General features: G+C 38.4%; 2 protein-coding genes across 6 annotated transcripts in view; both read right to left on the minus strand.

The window, feature by feature from the left end:
- adcy5 (adenylate cyclase 5) overlaps positions 1-14,218 on the minus strand; it is a 78,353-nt gene extending 64,135 nt beyond the window's left edge. For 4 of the 5 annotated variants that reach the window (XM_046840987.1, XM_046840968.1, XM_046840979.1 and 1 more), the window contains exons 1-2: positions 12,881-14,218; positions 11,012-12,792 (exon numbers count right to left, since the gene is read on the minus strand). In XM_046840987.1, the coding sequence (XP_046696943.1) occupies positions 11,012-11,962 (951 nt within the window). In that variant the 5' untranslated portion in view covers positions 11,963-12,792; positions 12,881-14,218. Of the gene's footprint in view, positions 1-11,011; positions 12,796-12,880 lie in introns of all 5 variants that reach the window. The other variant, XM_046840959.1, reaches the window with a different exon arrangement.
- Positions 14,219-14,700: 482 nt separating this feature from the next.
- hacd2 (3-hydroxyacyl-CoA dehydratase 2) lies at positions 14,701-25,406 on the minus strand. Its single transcript, XM_046840999.1, has 7 exons — positions 25,201-25,406; positions 19,659-19,776; positions 19,173-19,191; positions 18,407-18,495; positions 17,040-17,161; positions 16,638-16,816; positions 14,701-16,534 (listed from the first exon to the last, which is right to left on the minus strand). The coding sequence occupies exons 1-7, from the start codon at positions 25,332-25,334 to the stop codon at positions 16,452-16,454; spliced, it is 744 nt and encodes a 247-aa protein (XP_046696955.1). The 5' UTR covers positions 25,335-25,406; the 3' UTR covers positions 14,701-16,451.
- Between the last annotated feature and the right edge of the window lie 941 nt (positions 25,407-26,347).

Here is a 26,347-nt window from a genome sequence, read left to right on the forward strand (position 1 = left end):
TATAAATACACCAAAGCATGTCTGTGGGAGACAGAAAAGGCTCTTAAACAACAAAAACACACAGTCCCATTGCCGCTGTAGGTCAAAATTTAAATGCGAGTGTTCATCTTGAACGTGTATTAAACAAATTAAATTAAAAATAAAATAAATAGTTACAGTAAAGCTTGCCCACAGCAAATTATTAAAGGTCAGAAAATAAGTACACACAATTTCTTGGAAGAAATACATTGAGGACAAATACTCAATTTATAATCAGCATTTAAATTCAAACATATTTCATTGTAAAAGTAAGACGTTTTTTTTCTTTCCAACTAAGTCCCTTTCTGATAGACTTTTATGTCTATGAAATTGTAAGTCAAGACAGGGGGGCGGTCCAGGGATCAGGAGAGATTTTTCCTTCATGTTTAAAATCCTGCCTAAGAAACATCTAAAAAATGTTGACCGGTCACTTTGAGTTCGATTGAGATTCGATATGGACGTACAACCAATGGATCCAAAAACACACTTTTACACACCACTGCTTAAGAAGTAATGAACTACAACAGTGCAAGCATTTTATTTACATTTCTTTTAGGTTTAAATTATCATAATTATGAGAAGAATCCTTTTGAGAAAGAAGGGAAATAAAACAAAAAACCTCATGCAAAGGGTTAATGAAGGGTTAGAGAGCCAATTTAAACTAACTTAAAAAGACTTTTCACACAATGTACTGTTGACTGTTGAATTGACTTATTCTAGACTGAAACATTTACATATGTACATTTATCCTGCATCTATTTATCATTTGCCACACTGTTTTATCCACTACGCATCTAGGCGACACCTTTCCTATGTGATAATTTGCGAATTTCAGTCGACTAGCTTATGCAGTCCCTAAATTGCAGCGAAAGCAGCTCTTTCCCCTTAAAATAGCACTTTTTTATTTCAGTCTGACTATAACAAACAAAAACACTCGTGAATGTGTGTGCTTTGCCCACACCTGACACTACACAGAGTCTAATATTTATCAGCCATGAAAAAAATAATTGCTCTATAAGCGTAGGCAAAAATTCTATTCAGGTACGGTGTTTCAGAATTATTGACCAAAACTGAAAACAGTGCTAGGTAAAGATGCAAAGGTAGCAAAGTGAGAAGCCATTTCTCATGGAAAATGTCACAGGAAAGCTTGCTGTTGAGGGTTCGTTCCTGAGTTTCTACAGTAATTATCACTGGTAAACATAAAAAGCAAACATATTATGCCCTTATCATGTTAAGAAGCAGGACTTGAAACACAGGCAAGCATAGTGTCAAATATTGACAAGCTCTGTCAGGATCAATATTGATGTAAATTCATGTAAATCTATTCATCAATCTACAGAGATGACAGATCTGTTTTCTTTCTCTCACCATCACAGGAAACCATACACAAAGAAAGTCCATGATGTGTGTCAGTAGGTGTAACATGAACACACTTAAGGGTGCAGGGTGTATAAGTGGGCAGTCTGAGATGAAGTGGTGGTGAAATGGTGCTGACGATGATCACAAAAACAAAGGCACAAAGCACGCAGCCCCTACTGCACTTGTGCCTGTGTCTACGTCCAGGACTCTGTATTGTTAGTTGCTGTCGGAAACAATTACAATGTGAATGGCTAGGATGAATCCAAGACAGCATTACTCATTCAGTAGATCAGGAAAACACCATAGACGTTAAGTTTTAAAAAGAAAACAAACAAGGCGTATCATGAAATTAAAAACGTTTCTAAAGCTAAACTAAATAAAAAAAATGACTCTCTAGCTCCAATAGCTGAACATAAACAAATAGATTATCTTCCAATGGATGTATTCGACTCTATCCTTGTGTTCTTCAAGCCACAGCCAAGAAATCAATTGATATCTTTAAGGATGCATCAGTTGTTTAAACACACTCAAAGGAGTGAGGATATGAGAAGAGAAAAAGCTCAGAGAATGACGACACACTGATGTTTCCTAAGTAAAAGCTGTTTTTAGAGCGTAGTGTGTGATGAAGGAATACTGTATAAATGCTCCTACCCTCCCATTAGTGTTACAACAGGTTTAACTATATAAGAAACAATAAATATAATTAAAAACCTTGGACAATTGCTGATTGCCTAATATAAAAGGCACCATCCATATCAGCAGTTTGGCAGAATTTTGTAAAGTCCATTTCACCAACATTTATGCATGTGCAGTTATGTGATAATCAATGCTCACACCATGTTGGATGAAGGCAGAGGTGTTTTGTTATCCCGGTGACAGGCCATACAGGTATGTATGGATCATCACTGCTTCAAAGTTATGCATTCAGAACAGATATCAGAAAAAGAAAACAAAAACTATAGGACTCTCAAACCTAAATCCCGAAAGACCACAGCACTATAGTTACTTGTTTTTTCGAACACAACCAGCCTATGAAAGCTTTTGTAATTAAGCTTTTGTACTGAGCTCAACTGGGTGCTGAGACTAAAGTCTGACATTCCCTGGACAGAAAAAAATAAGATTGTAAGATTGTATTGCTCAAACTGTCATGAACTGTCTTGACAAATCGTACTTCCAAATGTTTCGTTTTTTCATGTTTGCTTTCTAAAACCACTTTTTTGGCAGGTTCCCTACCGTACATCCTGTATCCTGTCACTGACTGATCTATGTCCTTTGCCTGCTGTTTATACAGTACTTGAGCATGTATACAGTTAAATAAATACATTGCTGCCGAATCTGTATCTCTCTCATCTTACAATACTCCACATGATTAAACAAGACTTCTGTAAATAGATTTTAAAAAAGTATATTTCATCATTGGTTTCACGGTTCAGAATGTACCTCGGTTTTTATGTCACGGTTTAGTTAAATTTCGGTACAGTTAGGGGGAAGAAATGCAAAACAAAGTTGCTTGTGTTTTTTTTTTTTTCTTTTTAATTAAAGCAGTTTATTAACATTTGTGAACAACAGTTTAAATTTTTAAAACAATTGAAATAAAATGCCTGCTTGGTTAAATCTTCTTCTTTCGGCTTCTCCCATTAGGGGTCGCCACAGCGGATCATCCGTGTCCATACCCCCCTGTCCTCTACATCTGCCTCTTTCAAACCAACTACCTGCATGTCTTCCCTCACCACATCCATAAACCCCCCTCCTTCCTGGTGGCTTCATCCTCAGCATTCTCCTACCGATATACCCCATGTCCCTCCTCCGCACATGTCCAAACCATCTCAATCTCACCTCCCTCACCTTGTCTCCAAAACTTTCGTACATGCACCGTCCCTCTAATAAACTAATTTCTAATCTTGTCCATCCTCGTCACTACCAACGAAAACTTCAACATCTTCAGCTCTGCAACCTCCAGCTCCACATCCTGTCTTTTACTCAATGCCACTGTCTCTAAACCATACATCACAGGTCTCACCACAGTCCTATAAACGTTCCCTTTCACACTTGCAGACACCCTTCTATCACAAATCACTCCTGTCACTCTTCTCCACCCACTCCACCCTGCCTGCACTCTTTTCTTCACTTCTTTAACACACTCTCCATTACTTTGCAGCTTAGTTAAATATGTAAAATTATATTTTTATAATATTTTATAAAAAAATATATATATAAAAATAAAATTTAATAAATCAAATCATTGCAACAGTTCTTGAATATATCGATTAAAGTGAGTAATCAATTAAATTGGCACTAACCAAACTGATTAAATAAATGGATTTAATTAAATAGTTTACATTTGTTAGACCCCATTTGGGTAATACAGATGTGTATACAAGTGTGTGAGTCTGTGTGTGTGTTTGGGTGCGTTTTACATTTAATATACATTTTTCTAGAGATATGATCTCCTTAACTGTTCTACTTATTTTATCATACTTTAACAAATGTCTTCATTCCTTCCATCATTCATTTATTCACTCCCTCGATATGCGGAACTGAGGATTTTTCCCTTTGAAGAGAAATTCTTGAAGCTGTACATAAAACGCTAAAGTATCCACAGCGCTAGCAACGACAATGACCAGGAAGTGGCAGCGATTTCATGCATGTGCAAGAAAATCCACTACAAATTGTATTTCCATTACGCCGTGAGTAGCCACAGTGACACTGCGCTAACAAGTTTCTTTTTTTAATACCCCTGGCATTGTTGTGTATGTTTAAGTTTTTTAAAAACAATTTTGACTATGGAAAGGCATTTAAAACATGTAATTCTAACAATATTAAATGTATTCCATACAATGGTGTAAACTTAAGATGTTTGATTACTGATTCATCTTTACAATTTATACATGGGAAACACTCATCTATAGTTACTTCACAAACACCCATGAGCATTTAATGGTGTCACAGTTCTGGATGATCTTTAGAGGGTACAGCTCCTATTTTGTGTTTTATGCTAATAAAGATCATAAAACACAGCATCATTCCTAATCCAACAGTATCACTGACCTATAACAAGCAGTATAAATTAAAAATCCAATTAATTAAATCTAATCGTTAACAGTCTCAAATAATACAGTATTTGTTCACATTTATATGAAGAGGACACACACACCAGACAAATGAAAAAACAGCTTTGTGATATTAAGACATTAAGAGGTATATAATTTATATAGAAAAGCTTCTCATAAAGCACAGAAAAGATCAAGTCCCACCAACGCTGCCCAATCCCCACTCATACAAATGCACTCATGGCTCAAACCAAATAGTGAGGAGTTCCTGAATCCCACAATACAAAATACACTTTTCTGTTAAATCACCAGCACAGATCACATCTCTCCTGAAAGCACCTTATTACCCATGAGCCTCTTCTTGGTATCTTCACACCAATAAGTTTACATGCATTTTCACAGGAATTATGGTTGTGCACTCACTGGAACATAAAAAGGTAAACAAACACAGAGGAAAGTGCTTTTTAGAGGTTTTACAAAAGTCCTTGGTTGCTAAAACACACTACTGTATTTGGTGTGACTTTTTTTCAAGTAACACCCAACACTGCATTATTAAAGCCAAGTTAAAAGGTCCAAGGCTAAATAAAATGAATTGCCATCTCAGGGTCCTTTTATATTCAGCGTTAAGCTCATTTAAATTGAAAGGTTGCGCGTTTTCTGCATGGTGTGGTCTGTTAAGGAAGTCAGAACGTAAAACCAAAACAAATAGCCTTGGATGCTGAGGAAGTTGGTCTCAATTTAAATGCAAACTCTAGAATGGTTCAATTCCAGTGAAAAAGTAATTTGACTGTGAATCAACACATCTGCAGGAAGTGAACGAAATATTTGGTGTATTTTTGGTTGCAAGTTTATTGGTGGGAATGATGTACAAACTGAGCCAAAGGACACAGCTGTAATGTTGCAGAAATGTAATGTATATTGTGGCTGATGACAAAAATAAACAGTGGACACATTAAATTTAAGCTAGTCCCTAATAATTACTGAGGCATCTCTGTGGCATCAGTGAACTAATAATTTGTTTGTATTTTTCCATCAACATGTTTCTAAATAATCAATGAAAGAGGTTTTTAAATATGCTTTTAGCTGTACAAAACCCTTAGCCAGCAATTAAAAAAAAACTTTATTCATTTAATTATGGACAGTGTTAAACTAAACCAAAACAACAACAAATGAGCCAAAATCAATTTCGAACTCAGCAAACCATAAATCACTGTTACGCTTAAATGACACTCGAGGATGGAGATATCAAAGTACTAGCCTGAGTGGCAAAAAGCTTCAGGAAATAACACCAATAAAGTTCCAATGACACAGACTCTACCAACCTGGATGACTAAACACTTTGCAGATGTTAACTACTAGGCCAAAGACCATGTTCATTCCAAGACCTTCTGGACCAGTCATCCCCAATACAAGCATGACACAGGGATGACAAAAGGGGGTGTGAAACATTTATAAAGATCACCCATTTGCTCTTTGACTTCAAATGCTCCCAAGGTTATATTTTATTTAGCAAACTGCTCTTCTGAGCACGTAATCAGTCCAGCTTGGAGGAGACTCACTCATTCCATTGCCAAACTGAATCTCAAAGGCAAATAAATAAAAGGACTTTCGAGAAAGGACATCTGGTTTGAATTCAAGCGAGTTGGTCCAATGTGCATTATGGTGGGGGACAATTCAATTACGGCAGCCACGCAACTTGTCACAGCTGGAGCTGTGCCAAACAAGACACTATCCAACTCTCGACTGGAGGAGAAACTGTGTTGCTATTTGGTGGGTCCCTCTCCCCTCATCTACCTTTAACAAAGACCTCGAAGAAAATAGACTTTACAGTCATATAGTCAGAATTCTACAGATTTCTAAATTGCTAAAAGGAATACTTTCTCTTAATAATTTTTCTTCCCTTAAACACAGCTTTCATTTGATTGGTAGATCTGTAAATCACTTGAAAAAGTAAAACAATCCAATGCAGACAGTGTAGGTTTTACATAGACATACTGTATATACGACCTAAATCTGCATTTGGTGTTACAGCTGCAAGATTAAACAGAGTGTCATAAGTGGCAAGGTAGCACCAGCTGTCTTCTCTGCTCTTGCAGAGAGTGAGGAATCAATGTACACAGCCTACTGAATGTTAGTCATCTCCATTTAATTATGAGAGCTCTCCTAATAGAAGAGTCATCGCTGGATATCATAAACCCAGCCCTCAAACTAGAGGGCCCTACTGGGAGTCAAGTAAACAGAGCGATCTGATATGCTAAAGACAACAGCATTGTGCGGAAAGAGCAACAAACACGGTGGCTCGTTCCCACACATGCCATTTAAAACATACTATGCCTTGAGGGAAAATTTACAGGAATCACTTTTAATGGCAAAAACCCTTTATTACGCCAAAAAAAACAGCAAATACAAAACTATTATTAAAACGGTAGGCATGCTGATCTTTGAGTCAATGCTGATAATCATTCTTAATATTTTTAAGGAACATCTTTCATTTATTCACATTTTGTGAATGAGGAATCTAGAATTGCACCCACTCATGCCTATGCTAAGCATCAAACCAAACTTGATGCAAGATGCACTGTAGTTACAGGAACTGTAAAGTTTCAGGTTCTTAAACCTTCAGAACAGTCACTGCATTTCTACACAGTTCGAACACTTAACCGATTCCAGCCCCCACATGACATTTCTTTCTCTGCAGACATTGTTTGAAGGGAAAAAAACCTGAAATACCAGCAGTTACAAAAATGGGATAAAATGACTCATTTCAATAAAGCACAGGAAAAAAATATTTAATCACATGAGGCTTAAAATAAAGTAGGGAAACTCCATAAACAGCAACAATTCAGCTAAACTGCCCCAAGCACAATCACTGATAGAGCTAAAAAAAAATAATTATGCGGTCACTGTCCTGCGTGTTTTGTAATCAATGAACATTCTAGTATGATTAGGAAACTTTAATCATTTCATGAATAAACTTCAGCCATTAATGATGGAAGCAAACTGGATAGATTAAAGAAGTAGTAGCTAATGATCATAAAACACTGCCTCATCTAATACTAGACTGTATATAGTGATGCCCAATCAAATTAATTGTGCATTATGATTCTGTTTAAGTTTACTCCACAGACAGTCAGTCAAACAGGTTAGAAATTCATTCATGAAAAAACAAAGGTGCCCCTGCCCTGCCACATAGTTTCAGTAGTCTTTGGTAAAGTTCCCGTTAGCGGTTTTGTAGGAGAAGCACATACGCCTTTCACATGGGGAGATTTAAGGCAATTATTAACATTAAACCTATTAGCTATTGTATTAAAGAGATCTGTAGAAATTACACGTGGTATTATATACTCAGGTTTTACTCTGCTGACAATTTTAAGTATTACAACCTCTAGAGTTTACACAGAAATTGTTTCAGGTAAAAAAAAAACTCCAGCCGTTCTATAGGCAGAAAATTTAGTTAACGAGATAGGATTAGCGTTAGGGTCAGACACGCTGAAATAACTTAGATGCCTACTCTTTACAACCATTATAAGAAGAAAAGCATCACTGCACGCAATAAATCAAAACCTCCAACAGCAGAAGGTACCACTCCTAACAGAGACAGAAACCAGAGTACAGTGGGCACAGGCTCAATGATATTGAACAGATTTAAAAATGTCAACTGGTCCTTTTCCAATCTCCAACCGTCCAGTTTTAGTCACAGTGGATATGTATGAGTAAAGATCCCTGAACATCAGCCATTATTGTAATATTTAAACCAGTCCATCTGGTACCAACTGAAATCACAAACCTGTATATGCATTATTTTATGCATTGCCCTGCATTAGCAATGCGAAAGTGTACGTGTGATTCTATTACAGAGAATGGTGAGTGCATGACCGTTTGAACAAACATGGTGGTAAAGGCTCTTTTTCATGAGTTAGAGACACACTAGCATTTATGGAACTAATAAAGCCAGCATGCATGTTATGGGCATGCAACCTACTGATAATTGGGTGCAAACTGTGCAGCCACATTGAAGTAAAACAAGCATTTATAACAAATGTTAAAACAATCGAGTTGTACTAATAGGTGCACTGTAAATAAATCTGTTATATAGTTCTATAATCTATAAACATATGATTATTGCACAGATTAGTTAGGTGAGAATCTCAATTACTACAGGTGTCGTTCAGCAACATCACATAGATGAATGAGCCTAAACATGCTCCAGCAAGGCACAGCCTCTGTGAACAAAGTGTTGTCTAGAAAGATATGGTTTGCCAAGGTAAGGTTGGCATCGAAGAACATTAAGCCTGAACCCTGACTGCAACCCCATTGAACACCTTTGGGATGAACTGGAACACTAGCTTCTGTACTCTCTAGCTTTCTCTCCCAACATCAGTTCCTGGCCTTACTAACGTCCTTGTGGCTGAATCCCCACAGTCAGATTTCAAAGTGGAAAGCCTTCCTAGAAAGACTGACGTCTAATTTTAGCAACAGCAGACTAAATCTGGAATGGGATTTACAACAAGCACATATGGATGTCATTGTCAAGTGTCCACGTACATTTGGCCATATAGTGTATGTAATATGGAAATTGTGTTCCTATGACAGACAAAAAGATTTTGTTGAAAAGACAAATGTGTAACTGCTTGCCAGCAAAAAATAAAAAAAGGGCGATGCTTCTCTCCTCTTCTATCCTTGCTTACTACCGTACTGTGTGCAGGTCTTTGGACAGAATGGCACAGGAATGAAGGGAGGCCTCCTATTGAGGCTAAACCTGTTGGAGGTTAGCAAGCACCTACAGCAAAATCAGTATAATTTACGAGAAGCAGGAGCATAATACCTCAGAGGTCAAACTGTGCTCAGTCATCCAGTACGATTTTGCTTTCCAAAAAGCTGTCTATCAAAAGACAGAATGTTAATGAAAAAAACTATACAACCAACCACATGCTAATTCATAAAAGACACACCCAAGACAGAATTCTACTTGATACAACAGCAAGCACTAATGTTGTAGGATTCAACATAAAACCATTAAGAGTTACATCGGAGCGAGGACACACGATTTAAGGGTTCTAATATAGATGTTTTTTCAGTTAAAACATCACATACAGGATGCACATGCGTGCGTTAGTCTGTTGTCCTTTTAATGTCATGGCAGCATCAACAGCTATCTTAAGATCAAGGTAAGTAAAATGAGACACTGTGGCAAAAAATCAGAAGGTATATGAAATTTTCCTTTTTAATACCCAGTAAGAATCTCTTTGCTAATACATTTTTAGAAAACTCCTACATACATACTTTGAATAAAGCGCTTCATGGGTCATTAAGAGCATTATGGTGTATTAATATATGTTTAATGGTCATGTCTGCTTTACAGAGATCACATGCTGGGATTTTTTCCACTTTAGTAAGAAGGCATGTGTACGTCTCGAATAGGGCATCTTGTGTATTTTGCCTGGTCATGTCCGATTTCAAAGGCGAAGTTGACAAATCGTCTTTCGTTTAGCAATAGATGATCTGATGCAGCTTGTTATCAATACACTGGTCCAATTCTGTTTGACAATTTTTATTTTTTTGTAGATGTACAAGTTTATTATTAGTTTAAGGTCTGATAGTGGGATTTTACAGCTTGCGAGTCCCATTTTAATGGCTTCCTTAGCAGCAAAGTCTGCCTGTTCCCTGCTATATATTCCCATATGGCTTGGTATCCATCAAAATAGGATGTTAAAATTTTGCCTCTGTAGGGAGTCCACTTTAAATAGAATGCCGGCAATTATAGGATGTTCGGTCTTTAGGGACTCGGGAAGATTTTGAAAGTCTGTGCAGATAAAAAATGTCGATTTTGTGTGCCATCAAACTATGCACTCATACCAGCAATACTATGCAAACAAACGAAGCCAAACCTCTTATCGCTCACTCGATATCCTAGCCGTTTAAAGAATTGAGACCTGGCACGTGTGTGATAAACACTCACCTCTGTGTCCAGGAAATTTATATTACCATACATTTCGTTTTACTATGATCAATCCCGAATCGGTTAAAAGCCAAGCATGCCACTGTCAGTCTTGAGCCATCACTTAAATGGTGACTCTAGTGAGGTCGTATAATGACATGCCACACAGCTGGGTCACATGGAACATCCTGATGAGTTTGTTACGGTTACCATAGCAACAGACCGGAAACGACACCGTTCGGTGCCACTAATGCATAGGCTAATTACCCCTGGGGTCAAGAAACCATGCATATCAATAACCAATAAGCAATTGTGACTGCTTTGCTGTAGACTACAGAATGTTCAAGTAAAACATTTCCAAAAATGATTAGTTCAGGGGGATAGAATGGGATCCCAGAGAACCAAAACAAGTCAACAATCATCTGAGATAGGTCATATTAGCCTGCTAGAAAAAAAACAATGTTTCTAATTGGAAATTGAGATAACCAGAGCAAACTGTTCTAACACTATATGTGATATCAAATGGTGATGACAGCATGGTCATCCTTCTACAACATCTTGTCACTTGGCATCACTTGACCCACTGATGCAAGGTCATTATATACATGTATATAAAATATATATTAAAAAAATTAAAACCACTCACCTGTTTCCACAAAAACGGGTCTGAGTCGTTTAGTCTCCAGGATGTCAGCACGTGAATAGCGGCGAGTGTGAGTCCGGTGATGACGGCAGCGCGCATCCTGACAGGCAGCAGGGTGTACACGACGTGGATGAAGAACACGGTCCACCACACGCCTTCAGAGGCGCTGCGCGGCTGCACCAGCACCACGCCGACCGCCTGCACCAGCAGCACGGTCGCGATCACCACGTAGCACACCACCCACATGTGGTCCTGGTGGAAGCCGGTGCGGTTGCACGCCGCCATGAGCGCGAGCACGAGCGCGATTGACGCCGAGAACACCACCACGTAGGGGAGCTGGTAGGTCCCCGCGGCGCAGTGGAAGACGAGCATGACGGCGCACACGAGCACCAGCACGGCCATTAGCATGGTCAGCGAGCTCTGGTTCAGGCGGAAAAAGTAACGCTGGTAGAGCCTCTCCAGCTTCTCCGACTGGAACTTCTTGGACCTGAAGACGTGCATGGCGCCGCGGCAGCACGCGCCGAAGGAGAAGGCGACGTCGGGCGCGAGCGCCTCGTCCTCCGCCCTGCACTTGTTCCTCGTCCGTTCCTCCAAGCCCAACTCCACCGATTTGGGTCTCACTTCTTCGTTGGCATGACGCGGCGACGAGCGCTCATGCTTGCCGCCGCCGCTCTCCTGCCACGCAGACTTGGACCTGAAACTGACCCGGGCCACCACGGAGCTCGTGCGTCCCGCTTGGCGCTCGGCGATCTTCTTCTCCTCCTCCTCCTCTTCTTCTTCCTCCTCCCTCCTCCAGCGGCTGCTGGTACGCGTTAGCTTTCTGTTCGACCTAGCCGAGTATGGACATCCGTTAGAAAGGGCCTCGGCTTCGGCCCAGGCCGATCTGTGCTCGTGTCCTCCCCGCAGGACCGGCGCTCCCACACCCGGCGGACTCACACTGTTCGACCTGGACATGATTTCTGCATATGAGACCTGAGCCTTCACCCTTCCACACTACCCCCCCCAAAAAATAAAAAATTTTACAAGATGTTCTGCTCGGGATCAGTTCAGAAAAGAGGCCGCAATGTTTCTGCAGGCATTGAAGGTAAAAAAAGATTAAAGCACAACCATGTATAATAGTGTATCAATTCCACCTAAATGAAATACAGCTTTGCGCAAGGAAGCCTACTTTCTAAATATCCCCTGCGCATTAAATCCACATGCATATGCAAGTTCAACAAGCAAGCATCTAAAGGACAACTTTGAAATAATAATAATAATTATTATAATAATAATAATAATAAAATGCAAACTGGCGTTATTGAGAGAGCGGAAAATAATTAAACATGCAATGCACTCATTAAGGACAGGTCCCTGCGCAATCAAAAGCATCATGGGAAATAAACCCTGCTGCACTGGGATACAGCCCTGCATGTTGTACTGGTATTCCTCTCGTTTTCCATGTTGGCTGGAAATATTCCCAGTGAGGCTACAAAATTTTGCGGTTCTTTATTTTTCTAGAGACACGACCATCCTTGCGAGGTTCTCAGATGCTTTCATTTGACATGCGGAACAAACAGAGCAGCCTGTCCGATCAGAGAGAGCAAGTGGGACCGGAGAGGACAGAAAAACACTCCATCGTACAGTCCGCACTGATCCATCGGTCTAGAGATCTCCGAGAGAGACGATCACCTGCGCGAGCGGCGCTTGCCCACTAGATGGTTGCATGATGGTGAGGATGAAGAGGAGGAGGAGGAGGATGATTTCCCCTCATGTCCGAAATCATCACGACACATTCACGATCCCTGCTGAAACAGAAGAAAACGTGTGTCTGTTTAACGCCCCTACACACACACACACACACACACACACACACACGTATGCAGTCCCTACATTATAAGGTCCGCGCGCGCCGTCGTGACCTCAGAGCTGTCCACTAGCGAATTCGCTCGAGCTGTGGATGCATTTCACACGCCCCTTCCACGCTCACGTTGCCGCGACAAGCACCAGCTCTCACCCAGGCACCGATGCACAAACGAGTCCGGCACTGAAGATGCAGCTGCTGGTGGAGTGTGTGTGTGTGTGTGTGCGCGCGCACCACGAGCGCGAGCCGTGCAGGTTTTTGCGTCTAGAAGAACACACACACACGGGCGCGCGCACGCACACTATCGATTATGCATCACCCTTTTTGGGTGCTTTGTATTGCCATTCAACCAAGTGTGATTTCCAAAGAGCTGGACTCTCAGCCAACCGGATTCCACGCGTGATTGAGTAATTTGCCTTCGGGCTTTGCGATTGGTCAGCGCGCTTGTCACTCACCGAGAGGTGATTTGGAGAAGGAGTGGGCGGCTCCTGAAAAATCCAGCTGGAGACAAGAGCATGGCTATGCGCGAAAACCCGCACTGTGGTGATAAATAGTGTGTTAAAATAGCAGGCATGCGACAGCGCACATCTCATGAGCACTATTTAGTGTTTTAGGATGTGTTTTCTCAGCAACGAAGCTGAGAGACAGTGAAGAGACAAACTATTAGTTGTGTATTTATAGTACTGTCTGATGCATTGTGTTCGTTGTGTAACTGGAGCATTCTCTGTGACATTTTGTATGTTAGTTATGTAAACAAAAAATCTGGAATTGGTTTGTTTGTGCAATTTTAGTGCATTTTTGTGGATTAATTGCATAATTATAAAAAAAAATGTAGCATTTTTTTTGTCAACACTGCAATTGTGAAACTAATGTGGCCTTTTTTTTGTACTGTGTTTCTTGTTTATGGCATGATGGGAGTAGTTGTACTCATTAGTTGTACTAATGCAATAGTCTGCATTAGTTTTGTCATTTAACTTGCATCAATTAGTGCAATCATGTATATGATTATGTATATGTTCAATTTTAAGTGTAGTGCGTCATTTTAAGATGTCAGTTTGTGTACTTTTGTAATAGACTGTGGCATTTTATTTCCATTGTGCAGAACAGTCTAGTTTGTGCCTATTTGTGTTTATTTCACAGTATGTTTTTTCAAGAAGCACTTCACCTTTAAGGAAATATACCCTCAATCTTTATTAACAAAAAAAAAAAAACCCTTTTCCTCAATATGTTGTAACCTGATCTTTTAATTAAGATTTTTCTTATATAAATATATAAATAAAATCCTCAAATCTGTAATACAATCCAATTTGATGAATCTGTTCGAGGAATGAAGTTCAGTCTCCCAGAAAGTGAGGTATTTCTAGAACAAATCTAAATTCAATCATGAAGGATTAAATGACAAGACATTAAAGGTCTGATAGAGACCAATCCAATACCAGAGAGCAAAACCTTTACAGTCTGGGGAAAAATACATTTAGCAGATAAATTGTCTGACATAGTTCATGGATTTGACTTATTTTTTTTATTTTCAAACATTGTAATCAGGCTCCTGTTAGTACGAAGACATTTTCAGTGAATGTAAAATTGTTTGGAAGGGTCATCTGTTCACTGAAAGGAGACAGGAAGGTGTGCACCCTGGCAGAGTTAAAGATCTCTACTGCCATCATGTGAATGATCTATGAATCTTAAATCCAGAAACATTATTTCAGGATAGAAAGATTTATTGATGAAAACAAAACAAAAAACAACTAACCAAAAGTTGTGTAGAACAATGGAAACATGAAATACTAGATTAATGCGAAAGAAGGAAAAGTTGTTATTGGCAAATTAGACAAGAAAATTATTACTATTTTGGTTTCCCAGATTATATGTTTATTGTAAATATATAACTTTTACTAGTCATACAAAGTCTGCTGGTCCCATGCAAATCCTTTGTATCAAAAGCCCAACATTTCCTGACAGCTGTAAAGGTCATGCGTCCAATGGTGTAGTATGACAACACTGCACCATTTAAGACATGGAGCAACGGTCACCTTACATGCAGTTTTAAGTCGAGTTGCACTCTTGGGTTCTCATGCCGAAACATCTGGGTGCTGAGAGGTTGAACATCATTTGTTCCAGGAGCTTTACAGCGAATAAGTCATACCAGCAAGCAAGGGAATGCCATATCACCATTGCGTATCCTGGTTCAGAACAATTCAAACTGATTAATGTTAAATGAGCAGATTAGCTGATTAATGAAACACGGAGGTAATTGACTACTGTCAAATTGATAAATGGACTGGAGCTTGTTATCTACGAAAATAAGTTGGTATGACTGTCCTCTTTTAATGGAAAATAAAAACACGCGTGTTCCCCTGACTACGGGAGATGGCACTTCTAGGCTATAACCTTTGAATGTAAAGTTCAGACCCAAATGGTGGGGAAAGGCCAGTCTGCTCATTAGTTGTTCATTAAGACTAATGAGCGAGCCCTTCTTCGAGGCTTGAGCTTGCACTTCAGTGCTGTTGGTAATGAGAGCAGACAGACAACAAAGTGCTTAGCAACTCCGGACTCCTGGCCTGCTCTGTGCTTCATTAGATTTTACTCATTGTAAATGCATGACTAGACGCAGGCTAATCCAATTGTGCTAGTTTCCCACTGCCACGTGCTCTTCCAGCATCAACCCTGCCTTATTTCAATCGAACGCTTTAGAAAGTCACCTGCTGACAAGACTCGAAATCTATGACAAGTTGGTATGACTGCTTGCTTGAGGTCACCTTTGCAGAAGGATGAAAGGATAAACACAGATCACACACACACACACAACACAACCCTGTACAATTACTTCAGCTATACATTACCTACATAACAATATTAACCAAAACAACAAGATTCTGGCTCAAGTCCATTACATGACCCTTTCAAACAATTAACACTGAAAGAAAATCGGAACGTTGTTATGAACTACGGGTCAGTACCCTACAGAACTCCTGCTCAAATCTATGAAAAACATCAACAACTAAATTAGGAATCACAAAACAGCAACAATGGACTGTGATTATATGGACTAAGGAACATGTAGATGGCGAATAGAGACATCCAGAATGTAGTCATGTGTTCAGGGTCTTGACTGTGCATAAAGAAAACTGCTACCAATACTTCCGAGTTCACAGTACCGGCTTGAGGCATCACATTTATCAATATCAATTTCATCAAATGTTCCCATTACTTTGAAAGGTGAAAGCCGAAAGGATTGCTTCCATTCCTCCTTCACTAAAGCCAGAGCAACTGTATTAGAACTTAAAACCTGATCACACACACACAAAAAAAGCCGTGTATTAGAAGAAATGACTCACTTCTGTTAAACCATTGCAATCGTATCATTATCGACATTCTTAAAAATCACAAACGGCAAAATCTCATTCCCTAACTAGCTCTGTTAGAAATTATCTCTAGGTCATTTCATTATTTGGGGGGAAAAAAAGCTGGACTCTGTATTATGACAAGCAACTTTTCCTCTTTTTAAAATCAGCCAAGTTTGAATTGGAAAGGTGGCGTGTGTGTCCCCCCTTCCTCAATATGGTCAGTCCACATTGTGTGGAATGCTGGCCCGCATGTTTATTCCACTTTGCTGTAGTCTTCCACGTGACCCAGAACCTTCTTTCTCTGCCGCAACATGTGGAAGTAGAGCTGAGGGAACACTGTAGACAGGAGAGACATGTTTCAATATGAATCTGTCTGAGAAATAAAGGGAAAAAACGTAATAAATAAATTAAAAAAAGAGAAACATGAAGATGCACTTACGGGGGATGTAGGAGACCATAGTGAGAATGAGGAAGGTATAATAATCAAAGGAGAAGTTATACTTGTTGGGCAAAGTGACTGAATAGAGGCCTGTCTTCTGAACATAAGGCAGAGCAGCATAGATGGTCAGAAGTTCTCCAGCCACTCCCATGGGGTAGAGTACAATAAAAAATGTGTATCTACAGAGAGAAGAAGTGAGATTAATCACCGTGAGCTCAATGTTTATACTGAATGATAATATAACAAATAAATGCAATATATCTATTATATTATATTAAACCCTCAATGCTACAACTTAAACATTTATGCTTGCGCTCGGGAGCCGTGTTGCAGTTAATAAAGAACACTACCTAAGAAGAGTAAAGTGTAATCAATAGCACTGAGGGTGTTAAAAGCCTTTACCTTGCCCATTTAATGAGATAAGGCAGGTGGTTGAGCAGGCTGAACGTGTAGAATGAATAGCGGATGATCTCCGTAATGGTCCATGCGACCACAAAGAGAAGCACGCTGTCCTCACTCTGGACCTGAGGCACAAGAACAGAGGATGGTGGAGTAAGCGTCGTTTATTCATGTTTCAGACATTAAAACCAGAAACATGCAGCTATGTTTTCACTACTTCAGAATCAGTTCAGTATCCAGGAACTCAGGCAGACACAAGTCATATCCGAAAGCACACCAAACAAATCAGTCCGTTTCCAATCATAATTCTGTACACTTAAAATGTAATATGTTATTTTAGTAGAACGGAACAAGCAAAGAAAACGGCACAGCAACGGTGTTACTGGTCAAATTGTTTTCAAGCAGATTTCCTATAAGAATGAAAAAACTTACAGTCGTTTATAGTTTCAGCAAAGATGTCTTTCTCTGGGTAAGCAAAGAAACTTAAACCTTAATTACAGGCACAGTGAGAGAAAGGGTCTTAGCTAAATCTAAAGATTATAGGATTAATAGTAACATTAAAACAGTGCAACACTTCCCATTAGTACATTATTGTATGTCTGCAGGTTTACATATCCCCCCCATTCAGAAATATAGGACATGTATGTGAATATTACTCAAAATAGATATTATAAAGCATTTAAAAACAACAAAACCCTGAATATACTGAAATTTTGCTATGGGTTTTGTAAAAAAATTTTTAAAAGACATTTAAAAATAAATAAATAAATAAATAAATAATAATAATAATAAAAATCACATTATATATATATATATTTACACACACACACACACACACACACACACACACACACTTATATAAAACAGCATCTTTAATTAACAAATTTTTATTTTAGCCACCAATTGATGCTTTTTTCCCCCTTAAGAGTAACAGTAGTGTTTGCCTTGTATATATGTCCTTGTTCAGAGGTACTTGAATAAAACTTTGTAAAGAATACGGTCTTTTTGGCTTTAAACTGAATAAAGAGTAGGTCATGGCAATAAAACAAGACTGTTATAATTACAATACAATACTAATATATATATATATATATATATATATATATATATATATATATATATATATATATATATATATATATATATATATATATGATCTGTGAACTGTAAACACAGTAACCATCCTTTATGTAAATTACATCATTGCTGCAACAGCCACATTGAACTACAGACACCCCCCTCCCCCCCACTGCTCTAGTGCATTATTTTTTTCATGAAGGTATTCTCCCCGGTATATCCAACAAGGTTTGTAACCCATCAAAAATATACATTTATACAAATTAATTCGGAGGGCAAAAAAAAAAACTCACTTCTCTAACACTGTGTGTAACAGCCCACGTGAGGAACACGCGTGACAGCACCTGAAACCCAGTCAGGACCACAGAGGAAGGTACAATGCCTAGAAAAGTTAAATAAAGAAACAAAAGAGAACTTGCATGTACACACTGGAACATAGAGATTTCTAAAAGCTGTACGGTTGTGATAGACTCAGATATACAGTATCTCACAAAAGTGTGTAAACACCTTACAATTCAGCAACCATTTTATTATATCTTCTAAAGGGACAATACTAAAGAAATAAAACTTGGATATATTTTACAGTAGTCAGGGTGCAGATTGTATAGCAGTGTTTGTTTACTGTCCTCTGAAAATCACTCAACATACAGCCATTATTGTCTAAATAACTGCCAACAAAAGTGAGTACACCCAAACAGTGAACATGTCAAAACTGTGACGCAGACAAAAACATGAACATGATGACTAGAACATGTGGCTTTGCATGTACAGTGGTTATCACTGTTAGGGTGTACTCACTTTTGTTGGCAGCCATTTAGACAATAATGTCTGTACGTTGAGTTGTTTTCAGAGGACAGTAAATATACACTGCTATACAATCTGCTCATTGACTACTGTAAAATATATCCAAGTTTCATTTCAATAGTATTGTCCCTTGAGAAGATAGTTGCTGAAATGTGAGGGGGTGTACTTACTTTTGTGATATACTGTAACACTAAAGTGAAATATAACTACAAAATAGGAATCATTTAAGAGATATATAATCATTACAGAACTTACCAACAGCACAATGCAATATCTGTTTAGGGAAAAAAAAAAAAAAGATAGCATGGGAAATTTCCATGAAAAAAGAAACAAGCATCCACACACAATGTTCAAGTAAAAATCAAAGTATATATATATATATATTTTTTAAGACATTTGTTTCAAGTTATTGAAAACCATTGCACCCAAATTCCATGCTCAGGACAACTCACTCTGTATTGTCACATGTCTGAACTCTAGCTGTTGTACCGATGCAGGAAATATGAACATCTTCACACACACCTAATTTGCACGCTGGAATGGTGCCACAAATTCAGTTTGTGTTGCAACTCAATAGTGCGGCGGAGAGGTGCTCTATAAATAGCTCACTACTTTCTAAGTATGCGGTCCAGTGCCAAAGCATTATCATCACGCTGGCAAAAGAACATGTTTGATCTTAAACTGATCGTGTTGCTATGCATGGAGATAGTTCGCCTGATTAACTCACAGCTCACCACTGACCTCAAGGAGAGCTCCAGTCTGGAAGAATTTCAGGGGCTTCTCTATGGAGTAGTAGAGACCATGATAGCTGCCTCTGGTAAGATAAGCCCGGACAAGACCCACAGCAATGACCAACCATCTGAAACAAAGAGTTGTAAGTTGTAGGACATCCAGGAAGATCTCATATCAAATATGCAGTTTATGATCACAGTATACACAGTATATATTAGTTTAGATTTTATTTACAAATATTAACACCCATTGAAAATAGGTGCATTTTTCCTTCATATTAGGTATAAGTATATTAAGGTGAAGTGGTGGTTCAATGGTTAAATCTCAAGGTTAATGACCAGAAGGTCAGGGGTTCAAGCCCCCATATTGCCAAGCTGCCACTCTTGGGCCCCTGAACAAGGCCCCTAACCCACTGTGCTCCAGGGGGGCTCGGACCCCAGCTTTCTAACATCACTAGGATATGCGAAGAAGTGCTGTAATGTACAAGTGACGAGTAAAAAAAATCACCTTTACCTTTATACATCCTGTTGTAAATGTTGCCAAATATATAAATATAAATAAGTCATAGTGGCATTTTTATTGTTTGCTTTTGAATCCAAGTGGACTTTTAAGTAATTTGTCCCAATCTATTCCACAAAAGACCCATTTCAAAACCACATTTTGACCATTAACAACTTATCAAATCTGTTTAAAGGCATTTTTCTTGTGGCACAATAATCTGTTCAAGCAACACCTTCAATAAGATCCATATTAGGAGTGGACCACAACCGCCAATCACTGAATATACTTTCTACATTTATAATTTACTAATGAACAATATTAGTAATTATTGGTGCTTGAAAAGCATCGCTATTACAATCGCTCAAGCACATTTTCCTTAGGAAATGTCACGATCTAGTTTACATGCATTACTTTTTCACAAGGACAAAACATGAATCGAAAAAATACAAAAGCAGTTTCACTACTGGTTACTGTGAGCACCGATGGAGTATCAGTGTAGTAAAAGTACTGAGCCTAAGAGCAGTAATACTTTGAGAACATACTTTGGTCCCCGGATTTGTAATGATATAGAGATCATGTCACCATACTGGCCAGTACTATGACAGTATAAAGATTAATCACCAGAACAATTTATTTACAGTGTAATATTGACTTCAGCGAACAGCCTCAAAATCGCTAAAAATTAATCCGCGTGTAACAAAAAAAAGGCATTAAGGCAAACAATTTGTTGATTAGTTTGTTATCATTATTATCAGTTGCTTTTTATATTTTTATTTACACTTATTATGCGGCCCGGGTTCGATCCCCGGTCAGGGAACCAACCCCAGCCACTCTTAGTGCCGGTCCCAAGCCCGGATAAATGGGGAGGGTTGCGTTAGTAAGGGCATCCAGCGTAAAAACATGTGCCAAATCAAACATGCGGATGATCCGCTGTGGCGACCGGGAGAAGCCGAAAGAAAGTTTAATTTATATACAGTGGAACCCACTTATCTCGACCTCGGTTAACTCGACAACCCTATTAAGTCGACGTTTTTGAAGTGGAACCGCCAAATTCTCGCTTTTTATCTCGAGCACAAGGGGAGAAAAATTTGCCATTTAACGTCAGTTATGTCGATCGGCACTGTGCAGCCGCAGAAGAACTCGTGAACGTGGCGGAAAAATCAAGCCTTACAGATGCAACAGGTGTTGTATTGTATACTGGTAAATCTCTGCTGTTAGTTAGTGCACATATGCCTTTTGTTGTTAAATGTTATGCGATGAACGGGAGGCGAAAGCCGCGCTTGGTAGGAGTGCGACACGGAACGTGGGATGAGCAGCAAAAGCATAGAATGAACACCGGCAGGATCGGGGGGGAATCCGCGATGCGCTTTGGGAAGAAAAGAGCAGCCGTTGAGAGAGTGCCAGTGGGAAGGCACGTACCGGCAAATGCATGAGCGATAACAACGACCGCCGTGAACCAACATATACCAACAATAACGGACAGTGAGAGTGTGGAAGTTTAAATAGGAGCTGGTGATGATGATAAACGAGCACCATATGTGCGTGATTGAAGCCGGGAGCTTCAGAGAAAGCGGCCGAGAAAACACCTGACACGCCGAAGGGGTGCCGAAGGGGACGTGGCAGGTGGATTCCTGACAGTTAACAAACATGTACTGTATGTACATTTTTATAGCATGCCTTCATTAAACAAATCGCGGCAACGCTGTTGTGTAAAAAAACCCTTCAAAAACACGTGCATGCACATTCTCATTTATTAACGCACATCATGTACATAAAGAAATTTTAAGCACGTTAATATATTGCCGCCATTTTGATTTTCGTTTATCTCGATGCTCCACTCAGGTTCCACTGTTACCACATTTTGATGTAATAAAGCAGTTAAATGCACTAAATGGGTTTGGTTTTCACAGATATTGTGAAATACAAATGACTTGTTCATTTGATTTTTATGTTTATGTTCTCCTTGTTTTCTTGCTTTTTGTATTTAATAGCATGATTTGGTCAACTCTAAAAGCTGCTCCCCCCAACAACAGAGTTACCCACATCTGCAAACCCAGAACTCTTTGTTTGAATGTGTTTCTTTCCCATTGCATAACTGTTCTTCTCAAAGTAGGAGGAATAAAAGCAGGTAGTAAAAATAATCATAAAATATAAGTAACAAAAGCTGCGACATGATTAACTGGATTATCTGTTCTCTCTATGTACTGTTTTCAATAATATTGCTGTCAGTAAGCCTAGATTTATAGTAATATTGCTGTAAGTAATCCTAGCATTAATAGTGAAGACCACATGTATCAGTCCATGCTGATACATGCTGCCCGGGTTCGAAAGATGGATCCAATCTTGGTGGTTAGTCGCAATTAAAGACACTTTCTACTCTAAGCCTTTGTGCTCACTCCATCATGATCATTTATATTACCCTCTTAGGAGGACAGAGATGGGGTCTGTTAAAGATTTAGAGCTGATGGGGTTCGGTGAGGTGGGGTTTAGGATAAGCCTCTGAGACACACCACCACAATGAAAACCGTTTCAGAGAAAATTTAACAACCATAAAACTTATCATATTCAGCTGGGGATCCTGAATGGGGATGCTGAAAAGATACAGCAGCTATTCCAGATAATATGAGGAGCATAGCTTTTGAGGATCTTTTGGTCTACTTCACTTTGTCAGGCAGGTCCTATTTAAGAGATTTCTCGATTGTGCACAGGTGTGGCAGTAATCAGGCCTGGGTGTGGCTGGAGAAATTGAACTCAGGTGTGATAAACCACAGTTTTAATAGGGGGGGCAAACACTTTTTCACACAGGGAAATGTAGTTTTGGATTTTGTTTTCCCTCAATAATAAAAACCTTCATTATAAAACTGCATGTTGTGTTCACTTGTGTTATCTTTTACTAATATTTAAATTCATTTGATGATCTAAAACATTAAAGTGTGACAACCATACAAAAAAATTAATCTTTCACACCATTGGTGTGTGTGTATATATATATATATATATATATATATATATATATATATATATATATATATATATATATATATATATATATATATATATATATATAAAATTACATAGCATGTGCTGGTATAAAAATGTAAAAGTGAAATGGTATAAAGTGACACTGTGAAGGTTCAGTCCAGAGTTAGAATGACTAGGTCCAGGGTTAAGGTTTTTCCACTAGTGCGATTAATGCAAAAAAAAAAAAAAATCTAATATATATTAATAGTTTGATAAACTATTAGTATTTCAAATGCATAATTCTCTATGTTTCCTCAAAAAACTGGCAAAACAAAATAGTTACAGTTCTGTACTTGTGTACACTGTACTTTACTCGTACAATGTACAAACAGAGACATTCAAAAATATATTTGTCAGATGCTGCAGTCATGTGACTCAAAACAAATGAGATGGTAGACGATGTGCTGAAGCGATTATGTGTTGTTCGATTTATGTTAAAGACTGATGTCACTGTTCCACATTAGACTACACGTTCACTCACAATTGTATCCATTCAATTAGATGAAAAGTAAATAAACATGTAGGTCACGTGCAGGATAAGAATTGTTTTTGTTTTCTTTAAATGTTGGTGTAAACAGAAATCTTTAAAAGCAAAATATAGTTTGCAGCTCTATTTTGATTAATGGGGTGGTCACCTGACATGACTGTTACTGATATAAATCTTCAATCAGCCCCAGAGTCACTTTCTCATACCATTCAGTTCACATCTGTACAGCAGCTGGTTGTGTTGTTGCTCTTGGTTACACAAAATAATGAAATAAGACGTTTTTTAAGACATCTTTCCTTAATTACACCCTGATCATACAGCACACTGTCCTTAACTATTACGCAACAATAAGGACACCTAATAATGCAGGTTTTTCCCTCTCCATGTCCCCCTACCAACCCCATCTGTCCAAGCTCCTGAGGTACAAGTAATCCTGTCCCTTTTTGCTTTCCAGACCTGCCTGATTCATCCTGATCTACTGAGCAGATTTCAACTTAAGAACAATAAGGATGGATTTGGACCGTAAATAATATAAACAGTCTCCTACGACAGCTCAAGACTGCGGTTGCCATGAAAAGTTTTTGCATTCAAGCATCCATTAGTAAACAGTTGGACGGAAAAATTGGTTCCTCTTAATTTTTCTTCCTCGTACTATCTCGGAGTTTTTCCTTCCCACTGCTGCCAACGAATCGCTCATCAGAGGGATAAACTTATTACAGATCAACTTATATGGACTGATTTATAAACTGAAGTGAAATATAAATATATATATATATATATATATATATATATATATATATATATATATATATATTCATAATCTATTTCATTCTATAGAGCTGCTCTGGGACAATGTCCACCGTTTAAAACGCTATACACTATATTTATTCACAGGAAATCATCCGATTTGCATGATTGGTGATTGAAATCTTATCCTGATGCCTTTTCTATCATTTGGAAGACATACAGTATGAGTTCAGCTCTGTAGGATCCTGTGTACCTATAAGGACCTGTGCTGGTGTTTAGTTGCACTTTGAGCTCATTTCTAAATTCTGGTTGTTGCGCAAAAGTGACAGATCCTGTCTGACAGCAAGAACACACACATTCTGTCAAACTGCCAATGCTTTACAGCCACATTTGTTCTCAATGCCCAGTCATAAAACAGTATTAATATGGATACACTGCCAAGTAAAAAAAATACAAAAATAAAAACCCACAAAAAAATTTTCTAATAAAAAAGCACGCTGAGATACATCTGTGAAACAATAATAATAAAAAGAAATTGTTATTTTTGTATTAATGCACAAGATCCAGTACAATCCAACAGTGAATAAAGTAATAGCTATCCTGCTCCTCCTATTAATTACACTATAGTTAAGAAGCTCATTCTGCACACTGTATATATATATATATATATATATATATATATATATATATATATATATATATATATATTAAGCACGCTACCTGCAACCTGGGCACATTGTACAGTACAGATCAGGAAGTGGATCTCAGCATGCTAACTGAACTGTGTGCTCCTACCCAGCGGTCATGATCACGTTGTAGATGACCAGGTAGGCGGTGGCCAGAGCGCCTGCTCCCTTCTTCTTCTTGTGGTTGTGGTGCTCGCCATCAGTAAAGGTTTTCTTGGTGCTTCCCATGACAGGTGCAGACATGGCTGAGCTGTCAGATAGCTAACTGCCCGCTCCTGGCCTCCCTCTATATTAGGGTCCTTTAGCAAGTTTGGAGTTTTGAATGCAGCGCCATCTACTGGACACGATCAATCTGCACCGTGGTGACTCCACCACAACCAGTCACTGAATATATCTATTAATACGTAAAAAAAAAAAACTTGTAAATGTATGTCACTCGGCAAAAATGTCTAAAAATTTTAAATTGTATTATTATTTTTTTTATTTGCCATAAACAGACGACCATAAGTGTCGCGTGTCATACGCTAGGTGGCAGTATATACAGAAACCCAGTTATGGCGAACGTTTAAGGTGTCTATTATTAATGCCTGATAAAATATCAGTAACGCGCGGAAAGAAATGATTCACTGACTGACTGTCACGTGTGCAATACGAAAATACAATTAGCCAAAATACGTTAAAATAACTGGGACATTTCAATGTGGCTACTCAATCCGTAGCGAAAACTTGATTCGTACTGCGCATGTGCGTAAATGCGTCTACTTCCTGTGTAGTTATTATTATTTTTTTGCTTTCACAGTACAGTGAAACTTTTATTTATTTATTTTAATGTATTTACACGAATTTAACGATAAATAATCACAATATATTACAAAAAGAAGAGAAATAAGAGAAAAGGGGAGCATAAAGACACTACACAAGCATAGAAAAGTAGAACACTTGTAGAATAGTTATTGCAAAACATTAAAGGTTTCTTACAATGAATTTAAGAATAATATGATTTTGAGGCCTTTAAGTTTAAAGGTTCTGACATGTTCTTAAGGGAAGTAAAGAGGGACTTAATATCAGAGGAAAATTAAATTAAATCAAATCAAATTTTATTTGTCACACACATACTACATACAGAGTACGACATGCAGTGAAATGCTTTATATGACTGTCCGGCATGACGACTGTCAGGCATTTATATATATATATATATATATATATATATATATATATATATATATATATATATATATATATATATATATAAT

Source organism: Silurus meridionalis, chromosome 3, assembly GCF_014805685.1.
Source record: "Silurus meridionalis isolate SWU-2019-XX chromosome 3, ASM1480568v1, whole genome shotgun sequence".
NCBI lineage: Eukaryota > Metazoa > Chordata > Actinopteri > Siluriformes > Siluridae > Silurus > Silurus meridionalis.

Coding starts and splice junctions, on each gene's coding strand:
- hacd2 (XM_046840999.1), bottom strand. CDS start 25,334: ATGTCTGCACCTGTCATGGGAAGCACCAAGAAAACCTTTACTGATGGC. Junction 17,162..18,406: donor TTACACACAGTGTTAGAGAA/GTGAGTTTTTTT, acceptor CTTGTGCCTCAG/GTCCAGAGTGAGGACAGCGT. Junction 16,535..16,637: donor TATGGTCTCCTACATCCCCC/GTAAGTGCATCT, acceptor TCCTGTCTACAG/TGTTCCCTCAGCTCTACTTC.